The 25,782-nt window shown below is 43.1% G+C and overlaps 1 protein-coding gene across 1 annotated transcript; it reads left to right on the top strand.

Moving 5' to 3' along the window:
* The first annotated feature begins 756 nt into the window (after positions 1-756).
* On the top strand, positions 757-20,844 carry fbxo32 (F-box protein 32). Its single transcript, XM_078397676.1, has 9 exons — positions 757-1,154; positions 6,231-6,340; positions 8,362-8,411; positions 8,498-8,590; positions 11,766-11,859; positions 13,917-14,101; positions 15,236-15,418; positions 15,520-15,663; positions 17,317-20,844. Exons 1-9 carry the CDS (start codon positions 1,042-1,044, stop codon positions 17,404-17,406), a joined length of 1,062 nt encoding a protein of 353 aa, XP_078253802.1. The 5' UTR covers positions 757-1,041; the 3' UTR covers positions 17,407-20,844.
* The last annotated feature ends 4,938 nt before the right edge of the window (positions 20,845-25,782 follow it).

The following is a 25,782-nucleotide window of genomic DNA, read 5'->3' as shown; positions in this document are numbered from 1 at the left end:
TGCAACCTCATAGCATCTTCCTCACAGTTCACACTACCACCCAGCTTTGTATCATCTGCAAATTTGCTAATGGTACTTTTAATCCCTTCATCCAAGTCATTAATGTATATTGTAAATAGCTGCGGTCCCAGCACCGAGCCTTGCGGTACCCCACTAGTTACTGCCTGCCATTCCGAAAGGGACCCATTTATCCCCACTCTTTACTTTCTGTCTGTCGACCAATTTTCTATCCATGTCAGTACCCTACCTCCAATACCATGTGCTCTAATTTTGCCCACTAATCTCCTAAGTGGATAAGACATTGGTTGTAAAATGGATTTCACGTTAAATACTCTCGTCATGTACCTTGCAGGTAACGACACTTCAAGTACTTTCTAAAAAGGGCTAGATACTATGTTGACGGTATTTTGAAGGTCGTACGTTGCTTAATCGATTTTAACTGAGACTTTAAGAACAGTTCAAAGAAAAATGTGCCAAGTCGTGGAAAAAGTAAAACGAGATGTTGGTGGATTGCACAAGATACTGGGCAATGGATAGTCTGAAACGATGAAGTTGTGCAGACAGCTCCTGGTCACGCTGTTTAGACAAAAAAAAACAATGTGCCACGTGAACGGGCTGAGTGACGCTGGGACCGTACTGTGTGCTGCCGGCGGGTGGAGCTTCGAGTTCGAAACTCGCTTCCGGCAACAGAGGCTTGAGAGGATAAATAGGAGGCACTGTGCAAATCTCCCCCATAATAAACACAAAACACTCAACGCAGAGTGAGAAGGCAGGAGGCAAACAAACAAACAGACAGAAGGGGAGGGAAACCACAGCCAGGACTGAAAGAAGTGCTCAGGCAATAAAGTGCCGAGTAAAGGTTTGCTTGGAAAGGGGAAGTTGGAGGTTTGTGTAAAACCCAGAGCAGGGGCTGCCGTGCTTGGACCGAGGCGGTTGCAGAGTTCGCACTGAAGTCCCTTACAACAGCCTGAGCGAGGAGGCAGGTTCCGTGTCACTGCAGGGCAGCAACTTTGCAGCAAAGCGGTGAGATCGCACGGTGAGATGCCATTCTTGGGTCAGGACTGGAGGTCCCCCGGTCAGAGTTGGATCAAGACGGACAGCGGCTGGAAGAGGTCGAAGCTTGACGCCAACAACAACGTGGCGCCGCTGAACAAGTGAGTTGTAAGCCCGCGGTCCTCGGCTTCTGCCCAGCCTGGTGTTTCACAGCCCCCTGCGTTGGGCTGGGGCTGGGGCTGGGGTTGGGACTGGGACTGGGGGCTGGGGACTGGGGCTGGGACTGGGGGTTGGGACTGGGGGTTGGGACTGGGGGTTGGGACTGGGGGTGGGGGCTGGGACTGGGGCGGGGACTGGGACTGGGTCAGATGAGCTAAGTCCCACGGTCAGAGGGCAAGCGTGGGAATTGCTCCGAGGGTGGGAAAACAAAGTGAAAACCAAAGTATATTTGGAAGAGTAAATAAACGGAAATCGGGTGACGTTATAGTAAAAACAACAAACCGCTGGGAACATTCAGCAGGTCGGGCAACAACTATAGGAAGTTAAACTGGGGTGACGCTTCAGGTCTTGGTTGTTTCTTCAGGAGCAACAATAAATAACACATTCGGGGAGAATGACGGCATCTTAAAGATTGCAGCCCCATGGTGGAAAATGTGTCCTAACTCCTTTGGGAAACGGATCATTAAAGTCCATATTCCTGTGTAAATAAGTAGAATCGAGTCAGAATTCACAGTGGTGAGGGAATGCTTCATATCCAGATTTCAGTGTTTTAAAAAAATCGTGCGCATATTTGTATCTTTTTGTGTAGGGGAATTACTTCTGTAAACTGTTTCAGTTGGTAACTGTCCAGCAAAACAGACGCTACAGGCAACACTTCTTGTATGTACGTATTTCCAAGCTCTTCGCGATTCCAGGTAATGTTTAAAAGTTGAATTAACTTTTTTCACATTGCTTGGAATCGCGACCATACCATACCATACACATACAGCCCTTGAATATAACTCGCTGCAAGACGCTCTATGTGTGAGATGCACTCTCCCAGTACTGTGGTATCACGGTGATGATGTGCAGATTCCCAGAAAGCACCTCCTACTTTTCATAGTGCAAACCTTTCTCCCCTCGTGATCCAATATTGTTGCTGTTGATGCGCTGGCAGAATCATCATGCGATGCTTGTCGGTTGCAATGGATGCCTCTTTCCCCACCAGGCATGGAGGGCAGAGAATTTGGATGAATGTCGCAGCAAGTTCCCTGATCGAGACGAAAGGGGATTGTCCAGCTGGGGTTTACTGACCTTCGTGTGTGAGCGGAGGCGGGCTGTGTGATGGGTGGCATCGCGGCCAATCCCAGTCCACTTCTGGTTGTTTCCCATCCAGCTGTTGTCATGTCATCAGCAGCGTTAGGCAGATCATGGATCTTAACTAGAATTGGCTAAGTTTGTTCAACAATAACAAAACAGTCTGTATATCTCTATATGTGTATGTGGGATATATATATATATATATAGTCCCAAAGCACTGAAATATAATCTGGCGAAGTATTAACGTTATGTAGAAACAAAGAACTGCAGATGCTGGTTCAAACCAAAGACACAAAGTAGTGGAGTAACTCATCAGGTCAGGCAGCATCTCTGGAGAAAAAGGATAGGTGACATTTTGGGCCAGGTCAGGAGTCTGAGGAAGGGTCCTGACCCGAAACGTCACCCATGCTTTTTCTCCAGAAATGCTGCCTGCCCTGCTGAGTTACTCCAGCACTTTGTGTCTATCTAAAGTGTTAACGTTGATGGACAAAAGGGGATTTTGGGGTGGGTGCCCAAAAGGTGACTGGTTTTGATTGTCTTAGAGGAGGAGGGGTAAATGAAGGGATTGCAGAGTTTGGACAGCAGACAATTGGAGGTTGGAGAAAGTACAGGTGGACAGAATTAGACAAGCACGGATCTTGTGTGACTGTCACTAAGAATGCACTTAATGTAGCAAACAGATTTGGAGGGGTAGCCCTAATGTTAGATCTTCCCCATGTAATTTATCATCATAAAGCCACAAGGGGAAAATCATTAGTATTTCTTGAAGGTTGTTTAAGATTGGCCTTTTCCCAAGATTACTGCATTCATATCATTTTCATACTCGTGTTAAGAATCATCCGATGGATAAGCTGTTTCCAAAGCTTGGTTGTGTCTGATCTCCTTCCTGTCTTGGTGGTTAACAAGGAGACCAGTGAAGATGGAGGAGTTTGGCAAGCAGCCAAATCATGGTTTGCATTTCAAAAAAGTGTCAACATGTGATAATGAATGTTGAGATGTGCTGAGGGAGAGTGAAGGACTCGCAGTAATATTGGCTTCAACAGGGGTGATGCACAAGGCAGTGGAAATGTCCAACTCTTCTTACCATGGTGTATTTGGGGGCAGTTGTGGTGTGGGCCAAGGTAACTGGGTTTAATTTTAACTAGCCTCGATCTTATTACATGGAACAACAGGCTTGAGTTGAAGTGAGTTTATTAATTGAGCAGCTGAACCGTTAAGAGGAACTAAACTCAGATTCCATCCCGGATGCGTAGGGACAGCTGTTTGAGGCAATATTTTGATGCTCCACATCATTTGGGTGGGCTGTTGAATGTGAAGACAGGATAGCCAGAATGAGGCTGAGGCTAATATGGTCTCTAGGTCAATACCTATATTGTCACCAGTATTTTCTCATAATTCCTTTTAACATGGGAGATCATTTGTCCCATCAAGGTTATCTGGCTCTGAGCAATCCTACCAGTTCTATTCTCCAACCTATTTTTCTGAAACCTCAGATGCCTATTGTTCTACCACCACCATGGCCAGGTCACAGGGGGAAAGCGCAAACTCCACACACATGGCATGAGCTATGAAGAAGCAGCACTACGTGCTGCAACTGTGGGTTCCATTGGCTTGACCACAACGAGGATAGTTAGGATAGTGTGCTCAGGCAACAACCTTCAAGATAAGCACCACTTACACCCCAGCGGTATGAACATTGACTTCTCTAACTTTAGATAGCTCCTCTATCCCTCTCTTCCCCTCCCCCTTCCCAGTTCTCCCACTGTCTGCCTGTCTCCAACTACAATCATTCACAACGCGGTTCACTTCTGTGGAGGGGTAGAAAGAAAACTGGCAAGAGGTAACCAATCTTGTTGCTTTTGTTTCTTCTAGCCCTCACTAACTTTCTTTGGCCTTATTAAGCTACAACAAAATGCAGTCTTGCAAAAACCGCAGATCATGCAAAGTTCTTGTTTGAATACAGATCTTGGGGGGAGGGGGGTTTAAGGAGATGTGGTTGCACTCATTCTGCCCGAGTTCCTCTAATGTGCTGCTGTCAGGAAGCCACAAACAAGCCTGCCGTGCGTAACTTGGAATCTGGTTAGTTGAAAACTTCAGACAGAGCTTAATTTTGGGTTTTTTCAACAAGGGGTATGGGAGTTATGATGCAATCAGTGAATAGTGGGGCAGGATCAATGGCTTAATGTTATTTTAATGTCGCATGTACTTGGGTACAGTGAAATTCCTTTTAGCAGACAATTCTGTAAAAATCTTACTATACAGAAGTACAATCATACTCTGGTACAAGAGTGGAAGGTTAGTTTACTGAGGAAGTACACAAGATTCACCACATTTCCGGTGTCATTTTGCAGTCTTCAAGTTTAAAAGTTGTTGAAAATGTAAAGTATTAACCTGGCCTTTAAGGCTCATTGGATGGAGGGACTGCTCTGCTGACCAGGTGAAGGAAGAGTGAGAGTCCAAGTGACACAGTTTAAATACATTGCAGAGTTCTGATACGTCCTTGATCTAGGAAGCTGTTTTGCTTCAGTTTGTCTCCCTCGCAGAGGTCGAGCTGCCTGCCACAATCCATGACTGCAAACAGCAGGGCGATCTGCCAAAGCAGCCAGTTTACAGGCTGCAGGGTAACTTCTTTCAAGTAGTTTTCTCCCAACTGTAGATAAGAATAGATGGAGTACAGCATGAACTTGCTAATGTTGTGTGCGCTGCCTTATTGCATTCTCTACTCTGCAGAATAAACTCTGCTTTTTGTAACCGTTTTATGTTTGCTGTAAAGATGTGGTCAGAAGCAGAGCTGTACACCAGTGCTATTAATACCCTGCTTGCAAGAGGCCTGTTCAGTCAAAAAAAAATCCCCTCTTGAAGAGAACATGCAGCCAAAGATTATGAAGCACATCATGAGCCTTGTGCTTCTCCTTCCAACCCACAAAGAAATGGCAGCATGATTTTTTGGACAACAGTTCCTGTTGTGTTTTTTTTGATTGACGAGTGTCATGAAGTGAAACTAGTTTTGTTTCTACATTAAACTAATTTGGAGACTGCAGATGCTGGAAACCTGAGCACCAAACAAACTGCTGGAAGAACTCTGCTTCCAGCAGCTTTTTTTTTGCTTAAAGTAATTAGGACTTTGATTTTATGTGTATGCACCACACATGAAGCTCCCCCCACCAGCCTATCCTCTGCCATTCTCCCTTGCATATTTCCCACAATTACACACCCCTCTTCTTTGAAGCAAATTTTTAATCGCTTCCTGGAACAAATTGTCCGTCCCAATATGTCAGTGTCACTGCACAATCTGGTACTTGTTCATTTGGTTTCTAATTTAACAACATTTTGCGGCAGTAAAGATTTCTTCGTTGGAATGCAGGAGAGGAAAATCTACCAGGTGGAAGTTGGCCCAGTATTGGGGTTAGTAGTTAGTGCCAACAGATCCTGGAGTGGTCTTGTAGAGATAACTTAAAGCAGAGAGCATGCTGGAGATGTTCAATATGCTAAGCTGCATCTGCAGGGAGAGAAACAGTAAAGATCTTCAAGCTGAAATATTAATTCTGCATTTCTCACTGCAGGGATAGTCCAGTGGCTCAGCAGCTAGTGTTGCCGACTTGCACCATTAGGTGCCTGGGTTCAATCCTGACCTCCAGTGCTGTCTCTGTGGAGTTTGCCATTCCACCTGCACTGCATGGGTTTCTTCTGAGTGCCCCATGGGTTTCTCCCATGTCCCAAAGTGTGTGGGTTGGTGGGCTAAATGGCCTCTGTAAATTGCCCCGAGTATGTTGGTGAGTGGTAGAATATGTTGATGGGAATGTGGGGAGCATAGAACTGTTCTGAGCCAACATAAATGAGGTGGGCCGAGTGTCTTCTATAATTTAAAAAATCCAAAGTAATGAGTTGGATTTTGTAATCTGTTCATACGTTCTGTTCCTTTTTTTGTCTTTGCATAGATACTCCAATGAAGAGTTTAATAAGGAGAACTTTCTGAACAACGTTGGGCACGATTTGATGACCAAGAAAAGAAAGAAGGATCTGTTGAATAACAACACAAAAATCCAATGTGAGTCTTGCTTCCTTTGTGTCACCCAAAACTTTTAACAATCTTTAAATGGACAACCTATATATGTTTTTGCTCTGCAAACCTGTTCTTTCAGACCCCAGCTCAGTTGGTTACTTTCGTCTCTGGTGTCAATTCCTGGAGCATTGAAATTGCCATATGTTCCCAGTATGGAATAACCTAGAAATAGTGTTCGGGTGATCATTGGTCAGCACAGTCCAAAGGGGCTGAAAGGTCTGTTGCCATGCTGCATCTCTAAACTAAACTGTAGGACTGAGTAAATGACCCACTGTCGGAGATGCTAGCTTTTGGGAGAAGTGTTACATTTGGGGCCCCTCTCCTGTAGACATAAATGTTCATTTGGTCCTGTTGAAGGACAGGAATGGAGTTCTCCTATAGCTTGACAATAGCTGTCCCTCAATCAGTGTCACAGGGCAGATCGTTATCATATTGCTTTTGTGGGATGGTCTTGTTCATGTTGGCTGCTGGGTTTCCCCATCCACTTCCCAGACACTCCCTTGGGATCACAGATGACTTGCTACACTCCATTCTGTTGCCTCTGAGGTGAATGAGGCCCTTGAGGGAACCATAGCCTTTCCCAGAGATGGGGGAAGAAGATGCCAGATGGTGGGTAGTTTATGAAGTGGTCTGGTTCCTCTTGTTGTACCCAATGCAAGGACATAAAATACTCCATCTCCCGTTTCTGCACATCTGAAGCACTTCATTCCCCAGAGCACTTTGTGTGGTCCTGAATAGAAATGCAAGTATTTTTGTATTCTCACCAGGAGAGTTTCCTTGATCTCTGAGTGGCCATTGGGAACATTTCTGGAGAAGCAGTTCTGATTCTATTGGCCTTGTCTCAGACTTTTTTAAACCTCCTGATGTGATTATGTCACTGTTATTACCATTTTGAGTTGAGAGTTGCTGCTAGAGTCAAGGAGATGTTAAACGTGTGGCTGTCGGGGATATTAAATGATTGTCTATTAGTCTCTGATTGCCTTCTTGTTCATTGGCCTGGAAGCTCCTTGACTTGCTGCTCCACCGCCTGCAACTTCATCAGATGACTGGCAGGCTTCTGGCTGAGTGTACAGACTAAGGCAACGCCATTCATAAGGCCATAAGTAATAGGAGTAGAATTAGGCCATTCGGCTCATCAAATCTACTCTGCTATTCAATCATGGCTGATCTATCTCTCCCTCCTAACCCCATTCTCCTGCCATCTCCCCATAACCCCTGACACCCGCACTAATCAAGACCCGTACGTACACCCGTACTATTCAGAGTGATACAGTGTGGATACAGTCCAACTTGCCCACACCGGCCAACATGTCCCAGCTACACTAGTCCCACCAGCTTGCGCTTGGTCCATATCCCTCCAAACCTGTCCTATCCATTTACCTGTCCAACTGTTTCTTAAATGTTGGGATAGTCCCAGCCTCAACTGCCTCATCTGGCAGCTTGTTCCATACACCCACCACCCTTTTTGTGGAGAAAGTTACCCCTCGGATTCAGATTAAATCTTTCCCCCGTCACCTTGAACCTATGTCCTATGGTCCTCGATTCCCCTACTCTGGGCAAGAGACTCTGTGCATCTACCCGATCTATTTCTTTCATGATTTTGTACACCTCGATAAGATCACCCCTCATCCTCCTGCGCTCCAAGGAATACAGACCCAGCCTACTCAACCTCTCCCTATAGCTCACACCCTCTAGTACTGGCACCATCTTCGTAAAGCCTATTCAGTCATGAATGGAATGTGTTCAGAGCTACAGTTAATGTCTTCAAAAGGAAAAGCAGTTCACACGAGTTAACTGAGGCAAGAGGATCACAGAGAGACAGCATGGAAACTGGCCCTTCAGTGTAAACTTGTGTTTACACTCGTCACACTAACTCATTTTATTTTGTGGGTAGAGAAAAAAAAAATCACACTCCAGTAATGTTTCAAAAACATTTTGGGAAAACATCTTTTCCTCAGGCTATGAATATAGTTAATAAAGTCCGTGACTTTTGTCTTTGCCATCAGATTTCCACCATGATACTTGGATCTCAGTTCACAAAGGAAGCACAAAAGAAGTGAGTAATTCTGTTATATAATGTGACCAGCAGCTGTTTCATTACTATCCCACCAATAGCACTAACGGTCTCTCCATTCCTCCCAGCGCCATGGATACTGCACCCTGGGTGAGGCTTTTAACCGCTTGGACTTCTCCAGTGCAATACGAGACATCAAAAGATTCAATTACGTTGTCCGGGTATGTGAACCTTGAATTTCTGTCTGTCACTTTTCCTAATTTATTATTTATTTGGCACTTTACGTCATGGCACCAACTCATTATTACAATTAATTCTTGATTAAATGGGCAATAGACGTGGTAATTCCATCTGAAGCAGCAGAATGGAATTGCTCCGTAACTGAACCTTCTTGCCAGATACAAAGCAAAGCAGCTTTGTACATGCTGTGGGTCCCCTGGCACATAATTTCTCTAATGCAGCTTCCATTCTCATGGCAAGGTCTAACTTATCAGAGATGACCAAATTGGATGGAGGTCTCAGCGTGTCTGGAAGACTAAAAGCTTATCTGATTAAGATCTTAAAAAGGGGTTTTGTTAGGGTGGCTGCACGGTAGACAGTTCCATTCTCATGAAAGCAGAAGCAAAGGTCACTGATAATTTGAAAGAAATGTGTTTCCCTGGAGAGTTGGTTGGGAGTTAAGTGGAAATGTGAAGCTCAATCCCACAGGGATGGTGCAAGGCAAACTGCAGTGATGTTCTGAAGAAAAATCTGCTTAAGCACACTTGGGGGTAGAAATAGAAACTTGTACTGGCAGTGCGGGTAAGAGGTGGAGTTTCACTGGAAACGCAAACACCACAATAGTTGCGTCATGAGCCTGGATTGTAAGTTCATTGCATCTCTGCTTTTTTTTAAACTGATTTTTCACTGGCTAGCAGCCTGCAACTCTATGAAATTCATTCGTTTTCTGAAGATTGTTTCTTTCAAGTAAGAGTTGATGGGAATGTGTGGAAAGCAGATTTGGGAAAATTAGTGAGGAAGGGGACATGACCTGGGAAATGGTGTGGACAAAATGGCTTCCTTCGATGGCTTGAGCAAATATTTAAAAAACGTGTCTTTAAGAATAGCTTTTTTTCCAGTTTTGTTTTTTGCCAATGTTAATGGTACCCAAATCCTTGAAACTAATATGTTTGTGCTGATTCCTCTTGTTGTGATGAAGGGATCTGTTACCCTGAGTCATACCACACCAGCCCTGACCATCCATCACAAGTTAAGTTGTCATGCGAAGTGACAAAGCCAACAGCTGACACACTATCCAGTGTGCTGCTGCTGTGCAGGATAGGAGCCGATGGAAGAGGAACTGTTTTGAATTCCTGTCATGATCCCATCCCTATCGCTCGCTGGTGTCTTGTGACTAATTAACTCTGGCTTCAAGGTTTATGAGTTCACTGATCTGAGTTGCAGTCGTGGTCGTTGGGTCAATAGAACTGTGAAAGTGAGGTGTGGTTTGAGTCTAAAGAAAGACAAACAGCTTTTGCAGACCCGTGATATCGGAAAACGCACCACAGGCCATGAAGTACCTCATTTTCTAGACCCTGTTTTGTAGTGAAATGCAGTAGCCAATTACCCCCTCCAATGTCTCTAGGAGGTTATGTGTAGGAACTGCAGACACTGATTTATACTGAAGATAGACACAAAATGTTGGAGTAACTCAACGGGTCAGGCAGAATCTCTGGAGAGAAATTGGTGAGAAAGGTGACGTTTCGGATCGACCCTTCTCCAGATCTGACCTCCGGTCTGAAGAAGGGCTTGACCTGAAATGCTACATATTCCTTTTATTCCAGGGAACCTGCCTGACCCGCTGAGTTATTCCAATATTTTGTGTCTATCTGAGGGATAAAGGTCAGATGTAGTAATGGTGGTGGTGTAATTATTGGCTGGTATATCAGGAACTCTGCTCTAATGAAATATTGCCACCAAATCTGCAACACTAGCCTGTGACACAGCCATGGTCTCAGCTGGCTTTCTCTGAAAGAAGATAGTACAGCACATTCCTCCATCTGAGCTGCATTCACAGGAGAGTAGCCCTGGATTTTTCCTGTTTATAACTTGAAGTGTGTTTGAGTTGCATATTAATTGGAGAGAACTGTCTATGTTGGATAACATCAGTCCTAAGTTTAACAACCTTTTACTATGATCTATAGTAAGATCTATACCCTGTCGGGCATGGTTTATGTTGTGTGGCCTTGAAGACAAAGGTCCTGACACAGCCTGCACCAGAAGTTCTTTATTATCACTGATGCTGTGCATGAGTAATGCAAGACCTTATAAAATGGACAATCTCTCTGGCCTTTCTCTCCTTCTGCCACCTCTACTTCACCCATGCTCCAGTAAATTATTTTCAGCAGGCAGTTTGGTGATGGTTGTGTCTGACCACTGCTGACCCATCGAGGATGGCAAGATGGAAACTTGATCTCCGCAATGTGGTCTGAACATGTATACACAGTTGTCTATCCACTGACACGGATTGGACCTGGATTTCAGAAGTGACGAGCATTGCACAGCCCCATTGCATACCTGCCAGTTTTACAGTGTGACCAGCAACCAATGTTTGCACAGGGATATCCCACAAGCAGTGTGTTTATTTTGAAAGCTCCTCTTCGCCAGTTTTCCTGACCACCCTTCCCACCATTCAACGGGTGAAACAAGAAATAGATTGTAATGTTTGTTTTCCATCATTTTCATAATTGTTTTCGAAGGGTACTCTATTCCCAGGGAAGCAATCTGTTTGAGGCAAACATTTAGAAGTTTGGCTTTGCTCTATTTCCAATTGCTAAGTAGCAATTAAGAACCAGTACACATTGTGCTGGTAGTTTGATCTTCATAAGCAGCCAAAAAGTAATGATATTGAACTACACTTAACCCCATTTCTCCTTTCCTGTTCCTGAACTTGTTTATCATCATATCATATCATATCATATATATACAGCCGGAAACGGGCCTTTTCGGCCCTCCAAGTCCGTGCCGCCCAGTGATCCCCGTACATTAACACTATCCTACACCCACTAGGGACAATTTTTACATTTACCCAGCCAATTAACCTACATACCTGTACGTCTTTGGAGTGTGGGAGGAAACCGAAGATCTCGGAGTAAACCCACGCAGGTCACGGGGAGAACGTACAAACTCCTTACAGTGCAGCACCCGTAGTCAGGATCGAACCTGAGTCTCCGGCGCTGCATTCGCTGTAAAGCAGCAACTCTACCGCTGCGCTACCGTGCCGCAGCATTGATGTACTTCGTATTTGGAAGTGCTGAATATCTGTCGCCATTGGCTGCTGTGGCCCAAGAGGCCAGGTTGAAACAGCTGCATGGTTTAAACACACAAGAGTGATGCCATCTTCTTTTCTGTTTGCAGTTGCTTGAGCTCATTGCAAAATCCCAGCTCACTTCTCTCAGTGGGATTGCTCAGAAAAACTACATGAACATTCTGGAGAAAGTCGTGCAGAAAGGTGAGCATTGACTGTCATTCTTCTGACCTCTGGGTTTATCTACAGCGCGTAGTGGTCCTGGAGCAAATGTAAAGGGGAATGCTTACTGGGGGGGTACTGAAACTTGGACAGTCTGCAGATGCTGGTTTACAACAAAAAAAAAGCAGTGCTGAGTAACTCAGCGACATCTGGAGAAAATGGATGGGTGACGTTTAAGGGCTGGGACCCTTCTTCACACAAAATTAAATGAGCTTGCACTTGTTTAAGCTTGGGGAAGACTGAACAGATTGTGAAGGAGAAGGCTGAGAGTAGACCTAATGGAGGACTTGAGATTGTGAAAGTGTAAGATTAGGTGTAGAGAGAATGTGGAAGTAAGCAGAGCAAGAGCCTATGAATGCAAGGAAGACTTAGAAAACCAGTTGGGAGAAACCTTTTGTCTACAGCCCCCTCCTCCCTCCCCTCTCCTCCCACTTCCCTTCGAGTGGTTGGAATGTGGCACTGGTTCCCTCAGAGGTTGAGGTGAACATCAACATTAGGTTTATGGGAAGCTGGATAATTCAAGGGAAAAAGGAATAGGAGGATATATTTGTGGAATGGATAAAATGGAGCAGAACACCATGAAGCCCGAGAGCTGTTTTGGTCGAGAACCAGTTACTATCCTTGTAATAAAATAAAATCCTGAAGCTAATCTCTATGGCATGAATTGTCATAACTTGATTCCATGAAAATAGCAAGAATTCATGTCGGTACACAGGCAGGGAATTTACTACCCCATGAATAAATAAACTTCTCATCAATGACTTACTCTGAGACACCATTCCAGTGTTTTTTTGTGAAAGGAATCACGTTCTTGCCATCTGCCATCAATTTCTTTTCGAATCACGTATCTTGGTCAGATCACGTCTTCATTTAAGCTCCAAGTGTGGGCCAGTCTCTCAGGATCCAAGTTTGCCATCAGTGTAACAATGGAAAACTATGAAGAACTGTGTGACTGCTTGCATTCTTGTACAATTTTTAAAAAAGATTAAGAAGGCATTAGAAAATCACTGAGCAGTTCTGGTAAATACCTCTGTGGAAATCCACTGGTATGGATCTATGGACAAGGACCAGATGGTAGCTATGCATCGAGGGAAACATTAGCAGCTGCAAAGTGCTTTTTACAGTCTCAACTCCAACCTTTAGGAAAAGGATAGAATTAAAATCAACAATTATTTTATTATACAAATAGGAATTGGAGTTTGTGATGTAACCACAGGCCTTCATTGGCATGTAATAAGAACCCAGAATCTACTTTTATTGTTTGGCCTTGGCAATAAAATAAAAGCACTGGGAATACAGCTCGGGCAACACTGAGGGAAGAGGAACAAAGTTAATGTTTTGTATAAGTAGGAACTGCAGATGCTAGTTTACACCGAGGATAGACAGTGAGTCTATCCTCGGTGTAATATCCTCGGTGTAATATCCTCTATCCAGCATTTTACTGGAGTAACTCCGCAGTCAGGTAGCATCTCTGGAGAAACTGCATGGTGACGATTCAGGTCGAGAACCTTCAACAGACAGTAGATGACAATGACTGACAATGGCAAATGGTTTGTCAGGACCCTAGTTTGTTGGATGTTAAGTGAATCTACCAACCTTGAGTGGGAATATTCTATGCCTTGGAGAATTCCAAATTTGTAACATAATTTCAATTTATTCTCTTTCCTTAATGGCCCTTCTCCTGAAACTATTATTTAGACGTCTGAAGAGACCACAATGATTCTTAAAGGAACATGGTACCTAGCTGCTGGGTGGGAAATGTCTGCGTTTCATCACTGTCATGCCACCGTTCTTAACATTGTTAGAATTAATGGCATTGGAAATACTTCCAATTTTTTGACAAGGTTACATTTTGATTAACTCATTTTAAATTTTACATCTTTGCTCCTTCCTGGAGCTGTAACCACTTGCAGTTTCATTTCGCCTCTTTCCAACACCCACCCCCACCCCATCTTCCCAAAATCTCAAACATCTCCACCGTGTTGGTAACACTGAACCTAATGCATTGATTTTTATGTTATATGTTGTTTTATGTTCAGTGCTTGAAGACCAGTGTGATATCCGGCTAATTAAGGAGCTGCTCAACAGTCTGTACTCCACCATTTGTGCACTAGTCAAAGGCGTGGGGAAGTGTGTTCTTGTAGGGAACATTAACACCTGGGTCTACAGAATGGAGATCATTCTTCATTGGCAACAACAGCTGGACAATATGCAAATCATCGGGGTAAGTGATAAGCAAACATCAACTCTGGCAGGTGCAGTTACCATGATAATGTAGGAGAGGAATAATAACCTAGGTGCTGCAAACAGGAACACAATGACTCTTAGTTGTTTTTAAACATGAAAAAGCTGGATGATGAAAAACTTGGTTAAATAGAAATGAGAGAGAGCAGCTTACAGGGAAATATGTGGGGAATGTCATAGTCATCGAGTCAAAGAGTGATGCAGTGTGGAAACAGGCCTTTTGGCCCAACTTGCCCACATCGGTCAACATGTCCCAGCTACACTAGTCCTACCTGCCTGCGTTTGATCAGACAGGACAGAATGTGACGAGCTTAATTGTACTGAGTTGCCACAGTTGATGTGCTGATTGTCCAAAGATGATGAGGTACATTTTGAGAACTGCATTAAAGAGGAAAAAAGATGCAGGTGTTTCAAGGAGGCAATACAATGGCTTGGGGTCCTGGGGCCTCGGCATGACCAAAGGCCACTTGGAAGATGGGACATGTTGACAGCATCCCAAGAGTAACTCAGCAGGACAGGCAGCATCTTAAAGAATCTTTTGAAGACTTTGGATTTTTGACGTTGAAATGAGCCCTTCTTCCCATCGAGTCGGTGCTGACCAGCAATCACTAACACTATCTTAAACACGCGGGACAATTTACAGAGCATCTGGAGAAAACACATGTGGTCACAGGGAGAATGTACAAACTCCATACAGACAGCACCCATGGTCAGGATCAAACCTGAGTCTCGGGTGCTGCAAGGCAGCAGTTCTACTGCAATGCACTGTGCTGCCCCTTGTGTTACTATTGAATTAACATTTTTAGATTTTTATCAGCTCGTAAAATTTTGTGTATGCACGCTGCCTTAATACTGGGTAAACATTGTTGAAATCAATAGTGGATAAGCTGAGAAATGGAGGGGGTGAGGAATTGAAATGCAGAGATCATGATTGGCTTTGGGTCTGCAGTAGATTGGAGACTATGAGCTGCAAGGATATGGTATTTTAAATCAAGTAAGTTATCCAGGAGTTATCTACTTGCAACTACAGGGTGCATGGGACTTGAGTGAGGTTGCAGTGCTTGAAAACCTTGGCCAGTGATCTTAATTATCTTAAACCTTTTTTGTTTCACAGCCTATATCTACAGGAATGACCCTGACTGACCTACCAATGTGCCTGCAGTTGAACATCATGGGGAGGTTGTCTGATGGGAGAGATATTGTCAACCTTGGACAGGTATCTCCCACCCTGCAAGTTCTGAGTGAGGACAAGCTTCTATGGAGAAAATTGTGCCGCTATCACTTCACGGAGCGCCAGGTATGGAAAGGTCGAGTTGCAACCTCGTTTCGGGTTAAAATGCACAATTTGACTGTGCTTCAGTAAGGACACTTTTGAGATATGGTTCTCTTTATACCCAGATTCGCAAACGTCTCATTTTATCTGAGAAGGGTCACTTGGACTGGAAAAAGATGTACTTTAAGCTTGGAAGATGCTACCCAAAGAAAGAACAATATGTGGACACACTGCAGTTCTGCCGACACTGTCACATCCTCTTCTGGAAGGTACAGTGGAGCTTGACAAATGCATGGGCTTGGATCACTGCAGCCCCTTGTTATCCTTGGTCTGAAAAGGATTATTTATTGTAGTTATCTTCAATTCCAAAATACAAGACCCAGAGAAAATTAGGACCCTAAAATGTGTCTGTCACGACAGGTTCAACTCTATTTGTTCATGGATCCAGTGTTATCAGATCTAGATTTAGGATAAGGAAATGGAGGGTGTCACTTGACTGGCACTCTATCCGCTACCAAAAACATTAATCCCCTCCACCACTGGCACTGTGTCTGTGTTGTGGTCTGTCTACAAAATGTGAGGCATTTGCTTGCTCAGACTACTCCCAACAGCTCCTCCCAAAATTGCCAACTACAAAGTTGGGCAAAGGCTGCAGGTACATGGAAACTCCACCCCCTGCAGGTTCTTGTCTAAGTCCCCGACCATCCTGCCATGGATGTATATGTATATATCACTGTTCCTTCATTATAATTCTTGTAAATCCCTCTGCAACACCTTCACCAGAAGGACTACAGTGTTTCAAGAATGTGAATCACTGCCATCTACTGAAGGATACACGCCAATGATGCTCAAATTCTGTGAATGTTTAACTGAAAAAGTACTTTGTAAACAGCTAATTGTAGCCATGGCTGTTGATAGAACTTTATCTCTGAGGCATTGGGTTGATATCCCATTCCAGAGCCTTGATTACAAAAATTGGATAATTAATTCAAGCATAGTGCAGAGAATGCAACGTTGTTAGAGGAGCTGTCATTTTGATGAGACATTTAGCCGAGGCATCCAACTGCTCCCTTGATTCAATCAATATACTGTAACAGACAATAATTTAGCTATCTGTTATGCTTTTCTGAGAGTGTAGGAAAATAACTGCAGATGTTGGTACAAAGCGAAGGTATTTATTCACAAAATGCTGGAGTAACTCAGCAGGTCAGGCAGCATCTCGGGAGAGAAGGAATGGGTGACGTTTCGGATCGAGACCCTTCTTCAGACTGATGTCAGGGGGGCGGGACAAAGGAAGGATATAGGTGGAGACAGGAAGATAGAGGGAGAACTGGGGACGGGGAGGGCTCAGTCAGCGTCTCGCTCAACACCTTCGCTCAGTCATCGTTTCGCTCAGTCCGCCTTAACCAATTTGATCTCCCGGTGGCTGAGCACTTCAACTCCCCCTCCCACTCCCAGTCTGACCTTTCTGTCATGGGCCTCGACCAGTGCCATAGTGAGGCCCACCGGAAATTGGAGGAACAGCACCTCGTATTTCGCTTGGGCAGCTTGCAGCCCAGCGGTATGAACATTGACTTCTCCAACTTTAGAGTTCCTCTGTCCCTTTCTTCCCCCTCCCCTTCCCAGTTCTCTATCTTCTTGTCTCCACCTATATCCTTCCTTTTTCCCGCCCCCCTGACATCAGTCTGAAGAAGGGTCTCGACCCGAAAAGTCACCCATTCCTTCTCTTCTGAGATGCTGCCTGACCTGCTGAGTTACTCCAGCATTTTGTGATACCTATGCTTTTCTGAGAGCTCACTGTGTGCAAATTGGTAGCTGTGCTCCACATCTAACAAGTGACTACACTTCAAAGTATGATTGTCTGTAAAGGTTTATGAAAAGTACTGCAAATTAATGAGTTCCTTTCATTTTTTTACTTTCAGGATACTAATCATCCTTGCACAGCAAATGACCCTGATGGCTCTTACACTTCTATTTCACCTCTTGAATTCATCAGTCTCTTCAAGTTCTGAACTTGGAAATTCCAGCAGACTCCCAGTCTGGAAGAAATTCCTAGTGCCTTGAGCACTGAGCTCCTAATTTTATATACTTTGCTTTTACCAATGTAAATAATGTACTATAATATTTATACTTTTTACACTGAAGCTGAAATAGAAGTGGTTTAAGTTTATATTTTATATATTAAAAGATCATGCTGTGTAAATATTGCTTGGGATGATTTGGGGAATAAAAAGTTACTGAGGCAATATTTCCAGGTGACATGATGGAAAGTCAAGTTGAGATGTCAAACAGGAGGCACTTACTCCTAAATGGGATTGAGGTGCATTGCAATAGCAATGCATTGAAAGTTCCAGTTTATCGTTTCTGGCTATCATTCGAATGACTAATGGTGTTGGCAGAAACATTCTCTGCACTGGTTTGTTGATTATAACATTACAATGTACGTGTTACAGAGCATGGATTTCGGTAACTCCTACATTCCCTTTCTTGCCTAGTTTGTGAGACAGTGTGGAAGTGATCTGCACTGCGTTGAGCTGGTCACTTCACCCACCTGACATCAACAAGTATAATTTTCTGTAAAATTGAGTTATGGAAGTGGCTTCTGAATTTCTGGGTACTCCTTTGAAAATGGAACCAACTTTGAGCAATCAAGTTTTCAAACCCCCAGTTTTGCTATACTGGTAAAATAGCTGATTTTGTGTCTGGGAGGCTGAGTTCTCAGCAGACCATTGCATGGTCCCATTCTCTCACATTGTGGTCAGCTCATGGTAAGTTAACATGAAGATTTTGTAGGACACTTAATTAAATAGTGACAGGAGTGATGGAGTGCAGGTGAGATGGATTCGTGTCTTTCTGTATTTGTGGTCAGTCCTGTCATTTTATTTGCTGTTAGCATTATCTTCTGACCATTTAAAAAAAAAAAAAAAAACTCGTTGCTGGTATGTTGAATGCAGAGTATACTGTATTTATGGATGAGTAATTTACAAAATTGAAGGACTTGAAATCTGATGTTTTTTGTGCGAGAGGCACAGCTTTGAATAGTGATTGAATGGAAGGGTTGATTGTGAAATCAACAATGAGGTCTCGGAGATTTCCATAATCTGACATGGAACAAACCTTCAGTTGTGATTGAGGCGAGAGAGGAACGTGATTGCTTAAAATCCCTGCCTTCTCTATCAAGGGGGAACTGTTAATGGTGATGAAGGGGCAGTCAAAGTGTTGGTTGGGATAAGTGTTAATGGAGATATTGCATCCAGTGTTGGGGTCAAAGGGCATTTCTCATGTACGCCACAAACTACCAGGCAGCACAGCAAAATGACCAACCTCAATCTTCACAAATTGAGGCCAACTGATTTTTCTCACCTTTTAGAATGGTTCAACCCACTGAAAAGCCAAATTATACTGGGCCATCGTGTTGGTGGCTCCAGGTTTCCACCTGCAGAAGGCTGGTGATGGGTGACTACAGACTAGCTCCTCTTATGGGCCTCATGTAAAGATCTGTGTTCATTTTCAATCAAGTTTCCACCTCTGCAGAAATTGAGGACTCCTTTACTGTTCATAGTCACCAGCAATTCTGGGAGAAAATTCAAAATTTCTTTAAATGTTTTCTGAACTCGTGTTTCAACACTTTAATCATGGGGATAAAATATGATTGACTTTCAAGATTTGTCCATTTGGGTAATAGTAATTTATTTTGTCATTGGTTATGTTGATGGACTTGGCAAGTGACCTGTGGTGATATGTGGGAGGGTGTGTTCAGAAGTCTTGTGATTAAAGCAACAGGAATATGAGCAAGCAACAAAGTTTTGCAATAGATGGAGAAAGCTCATTCCATTCCCATCAGGAATTTAAATGGGAGACTGACTTTGAAAGTAATGTTTGGGCTGTTTCTGAGCACGATGGTCCCAGGTTACACAATGAACCATGTGGACACGGACTGTGTTATAAAGTGGTTAGAAAATGGTCAAAGCTCTTGCATTCACATAGCTTCAGACAAGTAACAATGTTACTGCTAACATTATTATTGAAATACTTTGTCCGGTGTGTCTTATCCCCTGATAATGTATAACTCTGCGCACATTGCATAATTCCCCAATATAGCAATCCTTGCATTGCCTGAAGTCATGTTAAAGCATTATTATATATGTAGCTTTCAAAAGGGATACTGATCTCGAGCAATCAAAGCTTCAGGCTTAAAAGTAGAAATGTAATACAATTCTGTTTCAAAGTTAATTTTAGTTCTGCAAGAATATGTCTGAGAAGTGTTGATATTATTTTATAAGAACAATTGGGCAATGCACACAATTCCAAACATTCTTGTTCAGTGAGTTGGAGTAACTGAATCAGGCAGCATCTATGGGGAACATGGATAGATGTTTTGGGTCAGAACATTTCTTCAGTTGTTGCATGTTTTAACAGAAGATTCTCATTGCAAGAGTAGATTGTTGGAGGGCTCACTTTTCTCTCCCTGTTATTTAAACACGAATGTGGAACGGGTTTCAGTGTTGTGGGTCAGGTTAGAGTGAAGGCTTTGAAAGTGAAAACACAGACAATGAACAGGGTGTCAACTCGCTGTCTGTTTTACACTTTAACACCAAGCTAAAATCTTCTAAATGGATCTTTGGTTCCTTTGTGAATTGGACAGCCTGAGCTTCCTTGAAAACCAGTAGTTTCAAAGTTGGTTCAAAGAGGAAGAAGCTTGAACTTTATTGCCTTCCATCACAGTGAGGAATGTGGAATCCACTGTGGTGGACGTTTATGTTAATTTTTATGTAGTTGTGTGTCTTGTTGCTTTTCACTTAGTATGGCTGCATGGTAACTCAAATTTCACTGTACCTTAATTGGTACATGTGACAATAAACTGACCTTGAAACCTTGACCTGGAATCCTTCTGATTCCCCACAAACCCTTCAGCATTTGACTAGGCACAAAGCTGACGATGGATCTTGCACATTGTAACCCCAACAAACTGCAGTGGGTATGCAAAATGTGTTTGGATAAGATAGGCATATACTGCAGTCACATTGGCAAGTCTGGAAAGTGCTATCAGTTGAGAATTTCTATTTTTGGTATAATCTTTTTACCTCTTATGATTTATTTTGGCTATTGCAACTTATAGCAAGGAAATGTTTACTACACCTGCACCTATTTTGTATGTTTCTAAATGGGAGGGAAGAAATGTTAGGTGGTCTTTGAATTTTGAATTTTGTCATCAATTATTGCACTGTTTAAATTTCTGCATATTATTCTTTGGTATCGTTGAATTTTACAAATTTATTGCATAATCCTTGTGCAGTTGAAGTGTTGCTTGTCTTAAGCATAGTTATTCAGACCAACATTTTGTTGTATCTGCATACTAAGCTTCTGAATATGTGACATAAAGTGCTCTTCTGATGTAATATACTACTTTGTAAATATTGATAGCTTTTTAATAAATGATATCCTCTTTAATTGTTGAGCGGTTTCAATTTACATGTTTAATCTTTGAAATGTGTCTTGTTGGCTGGAACTCATCTTGGGTCTTCCAGACCCAACCGAAATACTGGGTATTGAGATTTCTTCAGTACAACACACAGCCAACCAACATAAATAGGTGACAAAGAGACAATGGTTCTGTTCTGGGAGGGTGCAAAACTAGGCAATCCTATATTTAAACAATTTCCTAAAACCCAAGAGGGAACTTGAAAGAAGCCTCCAGAAAGAGTGGAACCCTGGCTGTGGTTGAAGGGACCACCAGATATAGATTGAAGGGGAAGCTGGATAAATACAAGGAATAGCACAAGGGGGTGCATGAGGTGAGGGTGCTTGTATGGTGGAAGAACCTGATGGGCCAAATGGCCTATTTCTCTGCTGTGCAGGCACTAAAGTTTACAACCATGTCTCCATTTCCTGCAGAATCCCTATGTGATTATGCTCTTGCTTGTTTAAAGTTCAGTTTTCCTGTGATAGTGCATAACTTCAAGGATTAATGATGTTTTGCAAACATTTGGCTGCAGTGTAAAACTGCATGATAGGATGTTTTGCCACCTTGACTTTGACTTGATGGAGAACATTTGTGTTCATGAGTGTAATCTAAACAGATTTTAATAGGACTTGGAAAAGAAATAACACTGCACTTAACTCCAGTGATTATCCTGAAGGGGAAGACTAACTTTCAGAAAAATGCAATGTTCAATTATCCAACAGCTGAAGTTGCTGCCTAAAATAAACTTTTTGATTTAACAAGGGGAAAGCTGGTTGCCAAGAGAACTCTCACTGGAGTGTTGTCTGGCTGTCAGGTGCTTGACAAAAGACATGGCAGAGAATTCGTTCTTTTTAAATACCTGTTGATGAAGGATTAAAATGAAGAAACATCATTAAGTGATGTGTAGGATTTGATCATCTGGTCTTAAACATCGATCATCCATCTACCTGCTCTTCCTCTCCTACTTGGCTTCACCTGTCTGTTATCATTTACCCTCCTCTGCCCATCAAACACCTCTGCATCCTGTCTCTCCATTCCCCCTCTTTATACTAGCTATCTCCCCTCTCCACTCTTGGTCCTAATGCAGGGTTTTGCCCCAAAATGTCAACCATTCCTTTCTTCCCCACAGATGCTGTTGGACCCACTGAGATTATTGTGGACTAGTTCACTAGTTGTGAATATTGCTGTGTGAATCCTAGCTTGCAACAATTCACCTGTGACATGTCTACATTTTGGTTCCCAGTCCAAAAATTCCTCCTGGTGACACTAAACTTTGTCTTTGGCCTTGGATGAAAATAGTAGCTGACTCCCCCACAGATATCTGAACACCTCCAAATCCTACCTCTGGGATGTTCCATATTTCACTCCTCCTTGGCAATTGTACTTGAGCTTTCAAAACTCCTCCTTCAGACTTTGTACCTCTTCTCCTTTGGGATGCCCTTGTTTAAGCCTCTCACAAAGCTAACAAGAAATGCAGCAGGGAAACAGGCCCTTTGACCTACTGAGTCAACCTGTACATAAATGCAATTAAGCCAAACTAGAGTACAATAAGTAGATTGAAGGGAAAGAGTGCAGAATATAGTTCTCAGCATTGCAGTTCCAAACCAAAGTCCAATGTCTGCAATGGAGTAGTGGAGAATCAGAGGGCACCCATGCTTACGGAAGGACCATTCAGAAGCCTGACAATAGAAGGGAAGAAGCTGTTCTGGAGTCTGGTGGTGTGTGTTCTCAATCTTTTGTATTTTCCTACCAATAGTAGTGGGGAGAAGGAATAACTGGGGAGGGACAAGTCTTTGATTTATATTGGCTGCTTTTCCAAGGCAGCATGGTGTAGATGGAGTCAGTGGTAGGGAGTCTGGTCTGTGCGATGGACTGAGTTACATCCACAACCCTCCTCAGTTTCTTGCGGGCTTGGCCAGAGCTGTTCCCAAGCCAAGCAATGAAGCAACCCAACAATGTGTTTTCTACGTTGCATCTGTCCAAGTGTGTAAGAGTCATTGGAGACTTGCTGCAATCTACCAGCATACATTTCTTTAAGATGGGTGGGAGAAAAGTGGAGAACCCAAAAGAAACCCACCTGGTTTAGTGGAAACATGCAAACTCAACACTAATTGAATCCAGTTCTCTGGGGGAGTCTGCAGAAGGCAAAGAGTGACTGCCAGTGACGAGCGGGTCGGTGCAGGGGCCACTACTCTTCACAGTGGGCAGTATATCAATGATTTGGATGAGGAAATTGAACGCTTTGTGGCCAGGTTTGCAGCTGATATGAAGATAGGTGGAGGGGCAGGAGTGTAGAAAAAGCAGGAACTCTGCAGAAGTACCTGGACAGGTTAGGAGAGTGGGCTGAGAAGTGGCAGATGGAATACAGCACAGCAAAGTATGGAGTCATGCATTTTGGTAGTAGGAATAATGGCGTAGACTATTTTCTAAATGGGGTGAGAATTTAGAAATCAGATGTGCAAAGGGACTTGGGAGTGCTGGTGCAGGATTCCCAAAACATTAATTTCCAAGTCAAATCAGTAGTAAGGTAGGCAAATGCAATGCTAGCATTTATTTCGAGAGGATTAGAATACAAAAACAGTATACAAAAACAGATGTAATGCTGAGGCTTTATAGAGCACTGATCAAACCGTATTTGGTGTATTAACAGCAGGTTTGGCCCCATATCTGAGGAAGGATGTGCTGGCATTGGTGAGGGTCTAGAGGAGGTTTATGAGAATGATCCCAGGAATGAGTGGGTTAACATATAATGAGCGTTTGAAGGCACTGGGCTTGTACTCACTGGACTCTAGAAGAATAAGGGGGGGGGGTCCTCATTAAAACTTACCGAATCGTGAAAGGCCTGGATGGAGTGAATGTGGAGAGGATGTTTCCACTAGTAGGAGAATCTAGGACCAGAGGCCATAGCCTCAGAATAAAAGGACGTACCTTTAGAAAGGAGATGAGGAATTTCTTTAGTCAGAGGATGGTGAATCTGTGGAATTCATTGCCACAGATAGCTGTAGAGGATGTCAATGGGTATTTTTTAAAGGTGGAGATTGATAGATTTTTGATTAGTAAGGGAGTCAGGGGCTATTGTATGAAGGCAGGAGAATGTGGTTGAAAGGGAAAGATTGGTCAGCCATGATTGAATGGCGGTGTAGACTTGATGGACCCGATGGCCTAATTCTGCTCCTAGAAATTGTGAACTTATGAATGTACTGTCTTAGAAATGCAGTACATTTCAAAAGTGAACTGGATAAGTCATCAGAATTTAAAGGTTTGCTAGAGCTGTAGAGGGGAAAGTTGGATTGGAGAGTTTTCTATAGATGCAGGCACAGGCATGATGGGCTGAATGGCCTCCTTCTCTGGGAGTGAGATTTTCCAACAACCAAAGGTGAAGCAAAGTTTGATAACACTTGAAAAGTCATGAGAAATTCCCAGCTGTGAGTGAGGGTCATTACTAGGAATTGTGCACTGAATAGATCCCACCATTTTGTGTTGAGGATCAATCCCATGAGTGTTATCTGGTGTGAAGCCAGTGGCATTCATGCTGCATACCAAGCTGCCTGTGGAGGAAGCAGAAAACTTAAAACCTGCTCCAGCTGTTTAAAGGGCTTTGGCAGCTAAAAGGCTCAAATTTGTCATTAACAGAAGGTATAGGCGTCTGAAAACTAACGACCCGATTCAGGAACAGCTTCTTCCCTACAACCATCAAGCTATTAAACACTACAATCACCAAATTGGCTCCGAACTGATGCTATTTTTGACTTTGCACTATTATTGTCTATTTATTTACTTGTGTTTTCTATGTATTGAAAAAAAAATTGTTGTTTATTATGGCTTTTACAGAGTACCATGTTTACATATCTGTTATGCTGCTGCAAGTAAGAATTTCACTGTTTCGTTTCGAGACATATGAAACACTTTTGACTTAAAGTCCATTTCAATCTTCCAACAATTTCTTATCTTCCTAAAATGAAGTGTTGGCGCATGTTATAACACAGTTAGATGTCATTTGGTCCATCGGGTCCATGTTGGCTTATGCAGAGCAATCCCACCAGTCCTCTTCCCGCCCCTCACCGTATTTTCTTAGGCCCATCAAGTTGCTCAAATTCCCCTGCCACTCACCAACACAATGTTTGATTTACAGTAAAGGAGCCAAAGTGTTGGAGTAACTCAGCGGGTCAGGCAACATCTTTGGAGAACATGGGTAGGTGACATTTCGGGTGGGGACCAAATTTACAGTGGCTGATTAACCTACCTACACATCTTTGGGATGTGGTCAAAACCCTACATGATCATGGAAAATAATCTGCAAACTCTGCACGTTCCTGACAATGTCAGGATTGAATCTGGGAACCTGGTGTATTGAGGGAACAGGTTTATCTGCCCCCAGGTTGGTCAAATGCCATTAATGCAGTGGGCGACAAAGTGGCGCAGTGGTAGAGTTGCTGCATTGCAGTGTCAGAGACACGGGTTTGACACTGACGACAGGTGCTGGCTGTACGAGTTTGTGCATTAACCTACAAAGATGTACAGGTTTGTAGGTTAATTGGCTTGGGTAAAAAAAAAAAAAATTGTCTCTAGTGTGTGGGATAATGCTAGTGTATGGGAATCGCTGGTCGGCGCAGACTCGGTGGGCTGAAGGGCCTGCTTCCATACTGTATCTCTAAACTAAAGTAAAAATCTGCTTATTTTGCCCTGTATGTTTTAAAAAATATTTTGGGCAGTAGGTATGAGACTGGTATCAACATTTCTATGAAAAATTCTAAAGCCATCTCTGTCATATCTGTCTTGGAAGGTAACTGGCTGGGAAAGGCTCTCTTTCTCTGCCATCCTGGTAAATCTCAAATCTGAATTAAATGCACAGAATGGGAGGCTGTAGAACAAAAGAACAGTACATTATTGTTCAGTGTGTGTATGTTATGGAGGCTAGGAATTA

Source organism: Rhinoraja longicauda, chromosome 4, assembly GCF_053455715.1.
Source record: "Rhinoraja longicauda isolate Sanriku21f chromosome 4, sRhiLon1.1, whole genome shotgun sequence".
Lineage (NCBI taxonomy): Eukaryota > Metazoa > Chordata > Chondrichthyes > Rajiformes > Arhynchobatidae > Rhinoraja > Rhinoraja longicauda.
The sequence above is the reverse complement of the archived record's forward strand: the minus strand, read 5'-3'. Positions and strand labels throughout refer to the sequence as shown.

Coding starts and splice junctions, on each gene's coding strand:
- fbxo32 (XM_078397676.1), top strand. CDS start 1,042: ATGCCATTCTTGGGTCAGGACTGGAGGTCCCCCGGTCAGAGTTGGATC. Junction 1,155..6,230: donor AACGTGGCGCCGCTGAACAA/GTGAGTTGTAAG, acceptor GTCTTTGCATAG/ATACTCCAATGAAGAGTTTA. Junction 8,591..11,765: donor GATTCAATTACGTTGTCCGG/GTATGTGAACCT, acceptor TTCTGTTTGCAG/TTGCTTGAGCTCATTGCAAA.